The 17,262-nt window shown below is 37.4% G+C and overlaps 1 protein-coding gene across 2 annotated transcripts in view; it reads left to right on the top strand.

The window, feature by feature from the left end:
* Positions 1 to 17,262, top strand: part of SLC35D2 (solute carrier family 35 member D2) — a 64,462-nt gene that overhangs the window by 26,844 nt on the left and 20,356 nt on the right. For both annotated transcript variants that reach the window (XM_054688977.1, XM_037493112.2), the window contains exons 5-9: positions 1,713 to 1,784; positions 2,671 to 2,739; positions 5,845 to 5,947; positions 7,476 to 7,568; positions 16,337 to 16,404. In XM_054688977.1, coding sequence (XP_054544952.1) covers positions 1,713 to 1,784; positions 2,671 to 2,739; positions 5,845 to 5,947; positions 7,476 to 7,568; positions 16,337 to 16,404 — 405 coding nt within the window. The remainder of the gene's footprint in view (positions 1 to 1,712; positions 1,785 to 2,670; positions 2,740 to 5,844; positions 5,948 to 7,475; positions 7,569 to 16,336; positions 16,405 to 17,262) is intronic.

The following is a 17,262-nucleotide window of genomic DNA, read 5'->3' as shown; positions in this document are numbered from 1 at the left end:
CTGTAAGAATACTTACCATCAAAAAAGGTGACAACAAGTATTGCTGAAGATATTAAGAAAAGGGACCACTTATGTGTTTGTGGAATTTTAAACTGGTTCAGCTACTATGAAGAACAATATGGAGGTTCCTCAAAAAATTAAAAGTAGAGCCATGTTTGATCCAACAGTTAGTTCCACTACTGAGTATCTATCCAAAGGAAATGGAAACAGATTATAGAGGAGATATATGCTCTTTTTAGCAGACTTTGTCGGTCCATAGCTTTCTGGTCACCCTTGCGCTGCTCTGTAATCTCATGTTTCTCCTCTGTATTGAAGCTCTCACCTTCCTGGTGTTGGGGTTTACACAGCTTCTTGAAGTCAGCATCAGTGAGATGTTTTGGGATTTGTACCCTACCAACATCAATTTTGGTAGAAGTAGCGATGACAGATTTCTGGTGTATTTTACACAGAGAAACTTAATTGAAGGACAGGGGTCCAGTCTCAAGTAAGAAGCCTCAGCTGCTTCAGGAAAACCACCCTCCTGCCTCTGTGGCACCTGGTGAGGGTGAGCAGCATGGTCCGAGCAGCGAGGCAGCTCGCGGGTATCTTTCCTGCTGACTGAAGTGTTTAGCCGTGGCTCAACACCTTTTGAGGCCCATCTTCAAGGTGATACAGTTAGGCATTTGCGAAGGTTAGCCTCTCAGGTACTGCCATTCTTGTCACCACCCACTGGTTTTGTGACAATTGCAAGAACCTTCTTTTTCTTTTCAATCCTGGATTTAGCTGCTGAGTACTTACTTCCTCTTGCACATGGTCTTTCTGATGGGGGATATTTGCTGTTTGCTCTGACTAGGACTGGATTTTGGCTGCAGCGGTCTTCTCCTTCATAAGGATTTTGGCCTTGGCCTACTCAGCCTTGCCACGAATATCAGCCTGCTTGGCTCAGATTTCTTCTTAGTAGCCACCTTCTCAGCTTTTTCACCTGCCATCTGGCAAGAAAGGAAAGCGTTAAGTATCTTACAAGGCATTAAATGTAATCTCATTACATAAAATTTTGGGGAAAAACCACTCCTTATTTTGACCTCTAACAAACTATTTTAAATACTCATTTTTAGTCTTTTTCTCTGTACAGAATGCATATTGTTACAGTTATAGACTGCATAGTTTTGTATCCTCCTTGATTTATTTAATATTCATATTCCAATGATGATAAAGTTTTGTGTGAGTTATATGTATAATGTTCCTTCATGTGGATTTATCATAATTTATTTAATCATTCCCTTGTCTGACCTTTAGGTTGTTTTTCCCAAATGTGCTACTTCAGTGAACTTGTTTGTGCTTTTTATATCTTTTGGATTATTACCTTAGAATAAGGTTTAAAATAAGTAGTCATTAGGATCAGGAATAGGGCCAATTGTGGTTGCGTATACCTAGTCCCTCCTTAATGTGCCAGAGGCTGTCTGGGGCACATTGTATACAGTCTATTGTACATTTAGCACTGTCTTCTAAAAGGTGGATTGTATGATGTTTTATATAGCTAAAAAGTTAAAGTGGGATGAAATTATTAAATGTCCATTTCTTTTTATTAATGTGATTTGTTTAACCATAAACAAATGGGAATTAATCTAATTCCTTATATTTGATCTGCAAACTTAGTGGGTTTAACTAAAAATGTAAAAACATGTTAAAATTCTTAGTATCTGATGTTACTTACTTGAATCTTTTCCTGACAGCTTGCCGATGTTCACAGTGCTCAGGAAATTTACCATTCCACTTACTTTACTCCTGGAAACCATCATACTCGGGTGATTTTTTCCCCTCTAATCGTATGGTATCCTCTCTCCTTTTCCTCCACTTTGCTTTTACCTAGCAAATTCTCAACATCTAGTCATCTTTCCAAATCATTTCTTTGAATTGCTCATAGCAGTAATTTAAGGACAGATGGTTTATTCACTTAAAAATAGTTGTCTGTTTCCATGATTCCTTAAGAACTTAATGAATAATTTTTAGTAATAATTTTACATTAGACAAATGATACATGATTGTCATAGAAAATTATTAAAAATCTAACAATCCCCAATCAGATATAAATCTGTTTCCTGGAGTCAAATGGAATATACACACATCATGGAGTACACGGGAGATATTATCCACATAGAGAAGTGCAGAAAATCAGAGAAATCCATTCTGATGCAGTAGTTATGATATATTAGAATAAACTAAGTTATATAATGTTGGCTTAAAATTCTTAATTTTTCTATGAAGATTATTTAGCAATGGAATTTGGATGATGGCTCAGTGCTTGAAGTCCTATTGTTGAATTGTATCTTAATCTCTGGTTGCTTGGTATAAGCACCTGCCAACTAGATCCACCAGCAGGAGCACTTCTATATTTTGTCCCAGTGTTTCTGTAGTAAGAACAAAAACAAGCTCATAATTAGATAAGGACAACTGCTTAAGGAAAAAAGTAAATTTGTTCTGAATCACTAGTTCATTAAAGATGATTTTAGTGCTCTCTCTGCGTCAACCTTTATCTATCTATCTTTATCTATCTATCTATCTATCTATCTATCTATCTATCTATCTATCTATCTATCTATCTATCTTGTAGGTAGCTAGCTAGCTGGCATTTCATTTCATTTATCTATTATTTATTTTTCTATCTATTTATTATTTATTTATTTATTACAGGAAACAGTATTCCTTGAACATCATTGTCAGTGTGTTTGCTATAATTCTTGGTGCTTTCATCGCAGCTGGGTAAGATGTTGGACTGTTTCTGCTGAATAACTTCTTTGTGTCCTTGACAATAGGCCTGGCCCCATCTTAATTTTTCATTTTCCATCTGGCTGCAGTTGAATTGAGCAGCCAGGACACAATTATGTTGACGTTAGTGGAATTTCCATGTGTTCTGTGAAAGCCAAACCGGATTTCAAGTTAGTCAGAATGATTCTTAGAATAAATGAAGAGAGCATAGCAAGATACAAATACAACCTTACTTATAAAAAGGAATAGGGAATTGTATGGGGACTATAACCAAGATGAAAATGTACACATTGTGCAAAAATGATGTAAAAAATATATAAAATAAAAAAACTAAATAAAATAAAAAATAATTAAAGAAGTAAAGCATTTACAAAAAAAGTGTTTACTTATATTACTGAATGCCTGTCTTTAATATAAAATTTTTGCTTGAAAATTTCTTAGGCATTTCATCAAAAAGAATAACAAATTTATAAAGCCCACGTACACTGACTTGTTTTACCATACGTGATGCTATAGGAGTCAGTATTTTCCAGGTTAGAATATTCTCATTAAATGTTCATATGTTTGGGACATACCTGCAATACCAGTGTATGACTATCTTATTCATTAATATCTAAGACTAGGAATGAGGACTTGAAGTTTGTATTTGAAAGTGAGCACTCAGACTCTAATCTTTTATAGCATGGTGATTAAATCATGTGTCTACAATTATATTCCCTGGGTTCAAAATTTAGCTATGCCCCTTGTCAGCTTTTTCTTAGCCTCTCTATGCCTCAATCCCTCACTTATAAAGCAAACATAATAATAGAAAAGAATACTTACTTGGATGAGTGAAGGAAAGAAAAGATTGGAATAATTTCATTTAAACTGTTTAGTTCCCTTAACTCAGAAGTGTGAGTTCTGTTTCAATTAAAATAAATAAGGGTATGGACTGTAGAGCCTGAATATTTGGAACTTTATCCCACTCTCCTAATCTATTAGCTCTGTAAGCTAATTGCCTTGGGCTCCCGTTATTTCAGCTGCAAAATGGAGATTAGACTAGCATCCCCCTAGTGGCGCATTGTGAGAATGAAGTGAGGTTACCAATAAATAAACCAAGGTTTCCAAAAATGCACAGCCAAGTTCAACTGACACATGCTGAGTATTTACTGTATGTTAGGCATTGTTCCTGATGCTGAGGAATCCAGCAGGTAACAAAACAGACTAGAATCCTTGCCTTCATGTAGCTTCCATTATAGCTGGTGAAGACAAACAATAAGCACAAGCTAGATTAGAAAATACAGCATGCCAGAGTGTGACATATATATGGCAATAATATTATTGTTTACTATTGTAGATATATTTAATCTCTTACCCAGAAGTGACATGTGTTACTTCCTCTCATTTTTTTTTTCCTTTCATGTGGAAAGAAAAGTTGAAACAGGATGTCTGTGAACAACCAGAGTTAACCATGAATCTGCTCTCACTTATAAACCCAGTTCATTCTTCTTAAACACCTTTACTTTAAACTACTGACTTAAGCCAATGGGGACCATATCCCTTCCCTCCCTAGCAGGAGGCCTTAGAACACTGGAAATTTCCCTAGTGGCTCCTGGGGAGTGAGCAGGCAATTTCCTGCAGTCTGTGCCCCTGAAAGCCCCACCTCATTCATGCAACTCTTTGTCATTTTAGGGAACAGCAAACCTCTGAACACTGAGTCAAGTGTGGGTCAGCAAGCAATTTGGAAGACTCAATTTTAGATTTTATTTTTTGGAATGAGCCAGAGCATTCTTCCTTATGAAGATTTAAAACTAATTTACATTTTCACAGATGTATTTGTAGACAATGCCAGTGGAAGCCTCAAGCAAAGTCTGATTTAATTTGCATTCATATTTTGTTGCAATTTTTGCCTATTTATTTCTCTTTGAAATAAACTTATTTTGACATTAAAGGGGATCAGAATATGGCACCCTAAAATTTACCACTTTGGCGTAAGCATTATGCCAGCATTAAGCTGAAGGCAGTTGAGCATCAACAATACAGAAAGAGGTCTCTGCCCTTCCTTTCCTGCCAAGAAACAGACCACTTATTTCCCTTAGTGAACATAATGTTCCGTTTTCACCCTCTCCCATGAACAAACTTCACCTTCCATTAGATTCCCCTCGATATTTCCAACTTCCTTACCTATAATTTGTCCCTCAAAACACAACCCTTTTCTCTGCTAAAATATTGTATAAGCCACAGACTCTAGTCACTTCTTTGAGTTTCACTTCTATAAACTCCTGTGCGTGTAAAATATTTAGCATGATTTGTATTCCTTTCCCCTCTGTTTAGCTCTCTGTCTATTGTCAGTTGAGTTCACAGGCCACCAGTTACTGAAGCTGAGTGGGCAGGGGATATACATCCTTGGTAGTGTCTGCAAGATCGAGTGCAGGTGGACACATCCCATTCTGGCTCAGCTGTTGCTCTCTCTCCTCCTGGTGCCATATCCTGCCCCGCACCTAATATTTTTATACTAGCATTATTTATTTAAAACTGAAATTAAGGAGAAGGTTTCAGAAGAACTGGTAGAAGGGAGCCTTAGAGGGATTGCAGAAAGGGAATGGGCCCCCTGTCCCGCCTTTTTGATGGATAGGTAGTGGGGGCCGGGGTGGGGGCCTTAGACACCAGATGGAGGTGTCAGTTCCTCTTTTGACCCCCTCTTGCCCTAGTCACGGCCCAGCTGTCCCTACAGGGCTGTACCCTAGGGATGGCCCTATTTAGTCCAACAAGCAAAGCCACTGGGTGAATCGGACAAATCACTCCCGTCAGAAAAGCTAGGCTTGCCAATTACTATGCTGCACTATTAGTTAGCAAGAAGAAAGGGCTTTGTAGTGAAAGCAAGTCCCTCTGATTTTAAGTCATTTGTGATGAAATTGAAGCCACCTGATGGCCTGGTTTTGTTTTTGTCTGGAGCCAAAACAGAGGAATTAACCATTTACTACCACAGAGGGGAAAATGTGTCAACAAGAAGGTAGACTAGCATCACAAATGAATTTGATCAGGGAAAGATTAAACAGTTGACCTGGAGGCTCAGTTGTGAGTTTCTGACTAACCATCCTCTTGTGTTCTCCCTACTAGTTCTGACCTTGCTTTCAACTTGGAAGGCTATGTTTTTGTGTTTTTGAATGATATCTTCACAGCTGCGAATGGCGTTTATACCAAACAGAAAATGGACCCAAAGGTACAAGATCTTACTTCTCTGACTTCTCGACTTTTTCATCTGGGCCCTGAAATGACACGAAGAAAGTAAACCAATTTGCAAAGTTGGCATGTAATTTAGTTTACTTAATATGACCTATGCATTTCTGATGTCTTTTCAGTTACCTTACTTGTGTCTTGCAGTGTTTTGGGTGAAAGATAGGATGGGAAAAGATGCCACAATCTTAGATGTAAAGTCAGAATATAGAAAAAGGGGGTGATTTTGAAAGGCAAATTGAAAATACAAGAAGTTTTTTTTCCAATTCATCATCAGTGATGAAGGCAAAGTCAGGGATTTGAGAGCAGCTGTTTTGACAGTGTGCAGACCTGGGTTAAAAATCAAAGTTTGGGCCTCCCCAGTGGTGCAGTGATTGAGCGCTGGGCTGCGAAGTTGCCGCAGCCTCTACAGCACTGGCCACCGGGCGAGGTTCCCACGTGGCGCGCAGACCTCTCCTGCCGTGCCTGCTGCTCCCCTCAGCAGTGTATTTCATCACTCTGCCTGTTCTGTTCCCTGTTCCGGCTCTGGTGAATTCTCTCACCCTCCCGTGCTTCTGACTGTACCCAGTGCTTGTATAAATAAATAAATCTTTGGGGAAAAAAAATTAAAGTTTGCTGCTTACTGGACATTGTGACTTTGAATCTCATCTTCTCCAAACCTCAGTATTCTCATCTGGGGAATGAGATGATTGGAATGGGTAATTGTAAGGTCAGCCCAGCAGTCTTGGTCTCTCCTGATCTTAAAGGGCTGGTGGGACAATGAGCTTTTCTTCCAAGTGGCTGCATCGGTGTGGAGGCCCCAGCCCTCATCCCACCCCAGCTGTTCCCCAAGCAGGAGGATGAGCCAGGCATATGTTTCTTTGTTCCTGGTTCTTTGTGTTGTGTGAGGGAGTTCTCTCTGACAGACAGGCTTATTTCTATGCACTGCTTTTCATCTGCATTGTTGGCTTTTCTGTATGGCCATTTGTTTTTTCCTGGTAGCAGTTACAAAAACAGGTTGGTTGCCTTCTGAGAGTCACACTGTCACCCTTTATGGAAAAATGGTAAAGAAGTGGCGTAACCACTTGCATGTAAAGTAAATTTATACAGGGTTGGAAAAATGGGATACCTGATGTTTTAACCCTGCTGCTTTTTAATAGAAAGAGCAGATGTTCTTAAGAAGTCCTGTTTATATTAACATTTTTAATGTTCTTTATTCTGTTCCAGATTTCCCATTTGAATAGCATGCCTTAAAATAAAAACCAACTAGAATGTTAGAGATGAATGGAATCTCACAGGCAACCCATCTCCATCTATTTTATCTTTCATGTTTGTGTAAAACAAAAATTTATTCTGAAATCACAGAATATTGAAATGAAGCATTTGTGTCAGAAATTTGCTGTAAATATACCAATATATGGTTGGTCAGAAAGCATATTTTAACTCTGCTTAAATATGTAGTTTTAGGAATGGCTCTAGAAAAATCTGATGCTTCTTATTGCTAAAATTAAATGGGGTTTTCTTTCTCTTTGCAGGAGCTAGGGAAGTATGGAGTGCTTTTCTACAATGCCTGCTTCATGATCATCCCCATGCTTATCATTAGTGTCTCTACTGGAGACTTCCAACAGGTGAGCTGGTGAGGGCCTTTATATTCTTAGCAGCCTTTAAAAAAAATGTTAATATTGAACCTTTGCTGCTTTCTGAAACACAAAGTGTAAAGATAGCAGGAAAGGTATATGTAAGGTGTATGAAGACCCCAGCTATATCTCTGACTTGTTCAGTGACATTTATCTTAGTGTAATGGTGGTGGGGGGTGTGTAATGTGTAATGTGTGTGTGTGGGGGGCAAGAAGTAGTCACAAGAAATCTGCTCTTGAAGCTTTTTAAAAACAATAGTAACAATTAAAACCAATAGTAACAAACAAAAACAACAACAATAAAAATCTGAATTTAGGCCTTACTTGCCTCTTTTGCTGATATAGGAATCTTGGGGAGGCTAATCAACTTACAAGATGATTTCGATAGTTTTAAAGAATGTATCTATTTACTACCTTAATTATGAACATTTTAAAATATACACAAAGTAGAGAGAATAATTTAAAGAATTAACATATACCCATTACTCAGCCTCAACACTTTTTGGAATTTTGCAATGCTTATTTCATCTATTATTATCTGCTCTCATTTTTTCACCCTGGAGTACCTTTTAAAATTAAAGTATAAATAACATACACCATTATTTTCAATTCAGGTGTACAACAAAATGAGTCAACATTTGTATATTGTGTGAAATGATCACCATAATGTCTATTTACCATCTTAGCAACTTCAAAATTTGTGATACCATATTATTGAATATAGTCCCCATGTTGTACTTTACTGTTGTACTTTACTCCTTGACTGCTTTTATAATGACTGCTGTCAGTTTGGTGCATTCTGGCCTAACTACTATGGAAAGCTGTCTGGAGGTTCCTCAGTCTACTGAAAATAGAGCTATCACATGACCAAGCAATTCCACTCCTAGGGATCTACCCAAAGAACACAAAAACAGTGATTCAAAAGAATACCTGTACTCCTGTGTTTATGGTGGCACTATTTATAATAGATGAAACCTGGAAACAACCCAAATTCTCAAAAATAGATGAGTAGATCAAGAAGTTGTGGTACGTATACACAATGGAATACTATTCAGCAATCAAAAAGATAAACTCTACGGCCTCCCTGGTGGCGCAGGGGGTTAAGACACAACCTATGAAGCTGTCCACAGCCACTGCATCATGAGTTTGATCCCCGGCCAGGGAGATACCCTCATGGCGCAGCAGACCTCTCCTGACTCGCCTGCTTCTCCCCTCAGCAGTGTACTTCAGTCAATCCGCCTCTTCTGTTCCCCGCTCTGTCTCTTGTGAATCCTCTCACTGGCCCCATACTTCTGGCCTGTAACCCAGTTCTTGTATGCATAAATCATAAATCTTTGGAAAAAAAGATAAACAATTGCCATGTGCATTTACAGCAACATGGATAGCGCTGACTTATTTCAGCATAGTTCCTTCTAGCTCCATCCACATTCTTGAGAATGGTATTAGTTTATCTTTTTTGATTGCTGAATAGTAATACCTATGTTTTCTTCTGGGAATTGGATAGGTTCAGGTCTTATATTCAGATCCTTAATCTATTTTGAGTTAACTTTTGTGAATGGCGAAAATAGTGTTTCATATTCATTCTTTTGCACATAACTGTCCAATATCTACAATACCACTTATTGAAGAAACTGTCTTACCCCATGAATTTTCTTGCCTTCTTTGTCATAAATCAACTGACCATATTGCATGGGTTTATTGATATATATGTATCTCTGTTTTTATGCTAATATACTGTTTTAATTACTATGACTTTATAACATAGTTTAAAACCAGGGAGTACAAGCTTCTACGTTTGTTCCTTTTTCTCAAGATTGTTTTTGCTATTTGGGATATTTTGTGGTTTCATGAAATTTTAGTATTGTTTGTTGTAATTCTATGAAAAATGTCATTAGAATTTCAATGTGGATTGCATTGGATGTATAGAGTGTCCTGGGTATTATGGACAATTTAACAGTATTATTTCTTCCAAACCATGAACAGGGAATATCCTTACATTTCTTTGTGTTCTTTAATTTCTTACATCAATGTCTTATAGTTTTCATCGTACAGCTCTTCTACTAGCCTATTTAAGAAATTTATCCCTATTTTATTCTTCTTAATGTGATTCTCGATGGACTTTTTTTTTATAATTTTTCTTTCTGATAGTTTGTTGTTGGTATAGAAATGCAGCACATTTTTTTATATTGATTTTGTATCCTGCAACTTTGCTAAATTTGTTTGTTAGTTCTAATGGTTTTGGGATGGAATTTCTAGGTTTTCTTTTTTAACTATAAAATCATGTCATCCACAAAGAGTGACAGTTTCACTTCTTCTTTTCCAGTAGGATACCATTTCTTTCTTTTTCTTGTCTAATTGCTCTGACTAGGGCTTTCAGTGCTAGGTTGTTTAAAAGTGGCAAGAGTGGGTAGGCATCTTGTCAAATGCTTTTTCTGCCTCTATTGAAAGGATCTTGTGATTTCTATGCTTAATATTATATAGCACATTGGTTGTTTTGAGAATAATGAATCATCTTCTGGACAGTACAGTGTTGTAGGGCAGGGGCAAGGTAGGGAAGCACTAAAATGATGCCCTCCAGCTTTAACTGTAATAAGGAGAGTATAAGCACAAAAGTGCCTACCTGTACCTTCATCCCTGTCTCCTGGGAGATTGAGAATAACTAATGAATCTCTTTCATGTATGCTTTAGGTGCTTTTCAAGTTGTAGGTTTTCGTAGGTCCTAGGTATGAATTTGCAAGCTTGCCTCTTAAGAGCAAACTTTGGTCCTCTTGGGTTTCCTGATTGCAAGCCCTCTGGGGGAACCAGTCTCCCCTGTGCAGATCCCAAGGGTCGGGATGCCTGATTTCCCAGGAAGAAGTTCCATATTTGTGAGCTCCCTCCCAATTGTGGGCCTTTGTGTTGGGGGTGTTCCTTTGTGAGACAGTGTCTCTGCCTTTCCTGCCCATTTCACTGCAATCCTTTTGTCCCTCATGGAGGAGTTGTCAGTTGTCAGTTGTCAAGTTGTCAGTTGTCAAGTTCATTTTCAGATATTTTTTGGGAAGAATTGTTTCGTAAATGACTGTATATTTACTGTATCCATGGAAAGAGGTGAACCTTGGCTCTTTCTATACTACCATCTTGAACTCCCTCCTTTCCTAGTGTATTTTAAAGACATCATTGCCTTGCCTCTAAATATTTCAGGATCTACACTTGAATTTTGAGAAGGCATTGTTCTTTTGGTAGTTGTCCTGCATACCCTATCTACTGCATACTCATGAGAGACAAATAAAAGGGTAAATTAGCAGAAAGAAACAAGGTCCAACTAGAAAGAGAGAAGGCCATGTCTCTTGGGAAGGATGAATGTCCAGGCTCACAGCATCACAATGGTCACTTTGAAGTGTGAGACTCCTGCCTAGCCTTGCTTCATCAGAAGTTGTGAGCCATACCACTTGTAAGAAATTTGCCTGTATCTTAAGGGGGGGTATTGAAGTTCATGTGAAATACTAGGTGTACTAAGCAAAATCCAGGTCCAGGGTAGCCTCTGCCTACAGAATTAAGCTCTACCTGTCTGGGGGCTAACCTCATTGCTGGATGGGGGTGGGGCTTCAGAGAGGCCAGTACAGAGCCATACCCACCATAGGACAGCATTTCTGTATTTAATAATCAGCAAGGAGAGTGATATTCACAGGTTGAGAGTCTATCTCATCTGTAGCTTCTCAGAGCTTTGAATGACTTTAGGGATACTACAGGTCTGGTGGGCTGATGAAGTGGATGTCAGGGTTTGTTGTTCTTTCTCAAAACTATACTTTCTCATTTTCTAAGAATAAGGAAACATCAAAAGGGTATAACAGCGACATCCCCGGGGATCAGAAGCCATTTCCATGTGTTTATATCAAAGCCCACCAAGAAACACCAGAGCTCTCTTTGTGTGTCCTGTTAATTCAGTTTTGGACAATAGGCAACCTCCCATGCCTCTCTAGTAATAATAAGCAGGGCATCTCAGCAAATAGTATTTATTTTTCAGCTACCATCAATTTAGTATCAACAACATTATATATACATAAGTGAAATTATGAAGTCTCAGTGAAATTGCCCTGTGGCCATTCTCATATCATTATCATAGAACGGCATTTTCCTTTTGAAGTTAGTGGAGTTTATCTGTTCTGAAATTCTGGTATTTTCTAGCTGTTTCAATCATATTTATATTTCTAGAAATAGAGGTCTAGAAACTTCCAGAGACGCTCAGGACACCTGATTGAAACTAAAGGCATATTCTCTATAGGAACTGAGTTATGAATGCAAAGTGACAAGAAACTGAATTGTAGGTACCTTATAGTTAGATAGAAGTATCATGCCAATAATTTATAACATTGGGCCTTTTCTGGTGGCGCAGGCGGTTGAGCGCAGTTCTGTGAAGCTGTCCACAGCCTCTGCAGCGCCTGTTTGATCCTGGCTGGCCACTGAGGGTCCCACAAAGCGTGGCAGGCCTCTCCTGTCTCGCCTGCTGCTCCACTCAGCAGTGTATTTCATCAGTCTGGCTGTTCTGTTCTCCACTTTATCTCTGCTGAATCCTCTCACTCTCCTGCACATCTGGCCTATACCCCAGTTCTTGTATAAATAAATAAATCTTTAAAAAATAATTCATAACATTGTTTCAATAGGAATATGTGTCCCCACATCCAAATCATTGATTTATAAGCTTGTAGCTTGGTGCTTTCGTAAGTTATCACCTATCTATAATATTGACCACACAATTATTATACTTTCTCATCTAATAATAACAATTATAGCTTATACATCTGTTATAAGTAAAGGCTGATTCTGTCAGACATCACCCTCTAATAAGCATTGTATGTGAACAATGCTCAGACAAGAAGGTACTGTTTTTAACTACTCTTTATGAAAGGAATCTAGGGCACCTTGTTTAAGTAATTACCTGAAGAAGGAGGTAATAGGTCCAGGGGTTCTGGCTCTGGGAAACATCCTTTGCAGTAATCTCTATGATTTTATTCATATATGAAATATGTTTGCTTGTTCCTTCACAGAGGGAAAACCATAACCTCTCACTTACCTCAGAGACTATGAGGCCTATAATATACTTTAATTTATTAAATCCTGGTATTCTAGAAGAATACTATACTTCTATTTTGGTTGGCAGTGCTGGAATATCTCATTATTTACCCTATATAGCTTATTCCATTCGACTCCTAATATTTCAGGCAACTGTTTCATAGGTACCTTAGAACCCCAGCTATGATTACTATTTAGAGAAATTTATGATGCATCAGAATTAAACATATAGATTTATGTAAAAGTCTATAAGAAAAATTACAATTAGAAAAATATTTCAGCTACCACCAAATTGATTTTATTTATTTATTTTCATTTTTAAAAAAGATTTATTTATTTATTTATTTATACAAGCACTGGGTACAGTCAGAAGAGCGGGAGGATGAGAGAGTTCACCAGAGTCAGAGCATAGAGCAGAGCAGGCAGACTGACAAAGTACACTGCTGAGGGGAGCAGCAGGCGGCAGAAGAGGTCTGTGCACCATGTGGGACCCTCACCTGGTGGCCAGGGATCGAACCGGCACTGCAGAGGCTGTGGGCAGCTTTGCAACCCAGTGCTCAACCGCTGTGCCACTGGGGTGGCCCCAAAATTGATTTTAAACCAATCTAGTGTCAGCAACAACTGTTCATATTGTTTTTTGCTAATGCTACCTATACAGCTGTATATATAACTGTAAGAAAAGTCATTTTATGAAATGGCAAAATATAAAACTTAGAAAGTTAAAAATTGAATATATTTTAATTTAAAAGTATTTTCTAATAAATACAAAAAGACATGGAACACTTACTATAATCAATAATAAAAGCATCCTTTAGGAACAAATGAGATTTTTTTTTCACTACTAACATTGATCTCAGTGTTCTTTGACTTAGGGCAAACTTCTTCCAGTTGGTTACTTTTAAACATTTTGGATTGAGAATCAAATATAATAAGGAAGCAAATTTGTATAATTAGGTGTGGCAGTGGTCTACAATACAAAATTACATTTTTTTTGGCCTAGTTTGGTTTAATGGTACCACAAGCTGATTGATGAATTCTAGAGTAATATGTTACCTTCCCTTGTTAATGGAAGGAGTGCTTTCCCGGCTGACTGGAGAGGGCCAGAGATTGTGGGCAGACTAGGTGAGTGTTGTTCACAGCTCTGGGTTTCACTCCTGGACCTTGGCCTTCCCTTGTTAGTAGATCTTTTTATCTTTGCGAACAAAGTGGGCAATGCCAGCTCTTCTGGTTAATAAATTAGGCCCTGGAAAATACTAATCAGGTATCACTCTAATAGCTTCAAATTACATTCAAGTATTACAGTTAATAAATAACAGGACCTTATTTTCAACTGAAAAAAAGCCATAAATGCATGATGAAGAAGATTCAGACTCAGACTATGACAGAAATAAAAAGCCTGAAGGAAGAATTACTTTATTGTTATTTGTCTTTCTTTTCTCTTAGAGTAAATTATGCTACCAGTATAGTCTTATCATTATTAAAAGAACAAGATAAAACTAAACTCTCTCAAAATTTTGGTTGGCAAAGAAACCAAATGTTTTCATGAAAATTACAAAATAGCCGTTGGAGATTTATATGCTACTGGGGATATATAGATTTTACTTGCTGGTTGCATAAATATTTTCAGCTTCCTGAGTAAATAAATGTTTTCTTCATTTGCTTTGATGTTTGGGGTGGTTTTCTTTTATTCTTAATTCTAATATCAGACACTGAGACTTTTCCCCAGTATTTATTTGGTTTTGTGTTTTTCATGCCTTCTATAAACTTTCTTGGATGCTTTCTGTACTGCCGATGGTCTTGAGACTTGCCAGTTAGACAGATTTATATTTATTATGTTTTTTTTTCACAAGTAAGCATTAAAAAAAGTTTTATGATGGAAACTTTCAAACCTTTGCAGAATGAGGGAAAATAGTATACCCATAGACCCATCAGCCAGCTTTGGCAATCATTGACATTCAATAATGTATACATTATATCCAGACACTGGCTGGTTTAAAACCAACTGGTTTAAAACTAGGAAATAATGTACACATTCAGATACACATTAAGTAATATATGTCTTTTTGATAAGAGAGGTGAGGGGTGTGATGTGTAGCATGCTGTCTATGTGGTAATACTGTGTTATGTATTTGCAAGTTGCTGAAAGAATAAATCTTTTTTATTCTTATTCTTGTCCTTAATGGGGGGATCTGTTTTATTTAAAAATTTTTCTATTTCTCTCTCTATGTTTTATATCATTGTTCCTTTTTGTACAGCTTGCTTTCTCATTTCAGGTGTAGTCCCCATAAAATTCCCACCAAGTCACCTATGAACCATCACCATAGTCTCTTGTGCTCTTCCCACTCCTGTTTTAATCTCACCACTCCCCCTCCCCTGCTGAATGTCTCTGATTTATAGTTTCCTGCTAGTTTTGCCCCCACCCTTATTTGGGTCCCCATATTCCTCCTATAAGTGAAACCATCTGATGTTTTTCTTTTTCCTTATGATTTATTTCACTAAGCATAATCCCCTCCAGCTCCACCCATGTTGCTGCAAATAGCAGGAGCCTATCTTTTTGAATTGCTGCATAGTATTCCATTATGTATATATACCACACCTTCTTGATCCAGTCATCTGTAAAAGAATAAATCTTAAAAGTTCTCATCACAAGAAAAATATTGGTCATGGGTATCACCTAGACTTGTAATCTTTTTGTAACACATACATAGATCACATCATTATGTTGTGCACCTGAACCTAACATATTGTTCTATGCAAATTATATCTTAATTAAACAAAGTTACAAAAGGGAAATGGGCTGAGTATTCCTTGTGAAACTGTGACAGTAGATAGAGTATGATGAGGTTTTATTCATTGGGGGAGAAATTGCAGTCTAATTGGTTTAAAAGTGTTGAATGATAAACTAAAAATGATTTAAATGGTTTTAAATATAGAAAGTTAGGAAACTTAACTAACAAAATATTGCTTAATAGAAAATGAATAGAATTTGTATTTAATCACATATACACAGTCAACATTTGTATAGTTTTGAGTTACCTCAAGCTTAGTTTTGGATGTAGGCAAGGAGAAAATCATGCATTGAATATTCCTTTTAATCGCTACCTGTCATTTAAAAAGGGTTAATTTAATTTTCTCAGCTGGGTATTATGAGCAGACTGTCTAAAACTTCTCGGTCTACTCACCTACTCTAATCACATGATTTCTTTGTGAATAGCAAATAATAGTTCATGATATATCCTAAGCATTTGCAAATTCTTGAAAATATTTATGAACTTAGTCTTGTCAATATTATTAATTTTTATTATATAGTTAATAAAAATTAATAATCTAAGATTATTTATAAAAATCCAACTCTGATTTTGTGACTATAAATTAGTAGAGATTTAGTAACAGTAACAGCATTAAGTTTGTTCTTGCCACCTGCAAAATTCTAAAAACAATGTCATTAAAACCTCAGCTTGGCCATTTGAGGAAGTTAAAACAAATAATGCCCATTTTGTAAAATGAACCTGAGGTTCAGGGAGGAAATAAAATTTGCCCAGTGTTATCTGACTGCCATCACTTAGGATTTATTAAATCATGTTTTCTGTTTGGAAAAGTGGCTGTTATACTGAAACACATTTTGCCAAGATCATTAGTTGGTAATATCACTAGATTTAAACTGCAGTATTATTAATTTAACCATTCATTTTCTTGCTTTTTTGATAATAGGCTACTGAATTCAACCAATGGAAGAATGTTGTATTTATCATTCAGTTTCTTCTTTCCTGTTTTTTGGGGTAAGAAACCATAGATAAATAAGTACAAGTTTTGGTCTGTGGTATCCCTTCACAAGTCAAAATCTATGCTGCTCCAACCTTCTCTGGCATGTAGTTCTGCAGCAGTAGGGTGGAGCGAGGCGGAATAAACCCTGAAAGACTGGGAGTAAGGAAAAAACCATTTCTTTAAAAAAAATTTATTTATTAATTTTTGTGTAGAATAACTGGGATGTAGGCCCTAGATGTGGGGGTGAGAGGATTCTCCAGAGACGGAGTGGGGAGCAGAACAGGCGGATTGACTGAAATATACTGCTGAGGTGAGCAGCGGGTGAGACAGGAGAGGTCTGCTGCGCCATGTGGGTTAGCTCCCTGGCCAGGGATCAGACTCATGTTGCAATGACTGCCAATAGCTTGATAGTGCTGAGACTTATAACCTCTGTGCCACCAGAGAGGTCTAGATTAATCAAGTTTCTTTACTCAACTTTTTTTCTATTCAAATTTTACACTTCTAGTGGCTACATTTAAATTGTTACACACATAATTAAACAGCCTGGTCTGCTGCAGGAAAGGAGCCCAGGTGCTTGCCCAGATAAAGGACAAGTTTCCAGAAAAAAGGCAAGGTGTGTGGGCAGACCAAGGACCTAAGTCTTGCAGCAAGGGGAGGAGTGGGAGTGATCAGAGTAGGGGAAGAAGATGCAGGGGAGAGAGAGGGTACGCAGGTGGGTTGTGGGTGGGAGGGCCACACCTAAGGGGAAGAAGAACTATAGGAAGTTGATCCACAATATAAGAAAATAAGTCAATAAATAAATTTAAAAAGTAAACTATTAGAAAAAATTATTTTATTTTTAAAATTTATTTAATAAGACCTAGAGCTAATCA

The sequence above is a fragment of the Talpa occidentalis genome, unplaced genomic scaffold (genome assembly GCF_014898055.3).
Source record: "Talpa occidentalis isolate TD23 unplaced genomic scaffold, MPIMG_talOcc4v2.1 talOcc4.7, whole genome shotgun sequence".
NCBI classification, from domain to species: Eukaryota; Metazoa; Chordata; class Mammalia; order Eulipotyphla; family Talpidae; genus Talpa; species Talpa occidentalis.
Note: the sequence above shows the minus strand (reverse complement) of the source record. Positions and strands in the feature narration are given on the sequence as shown.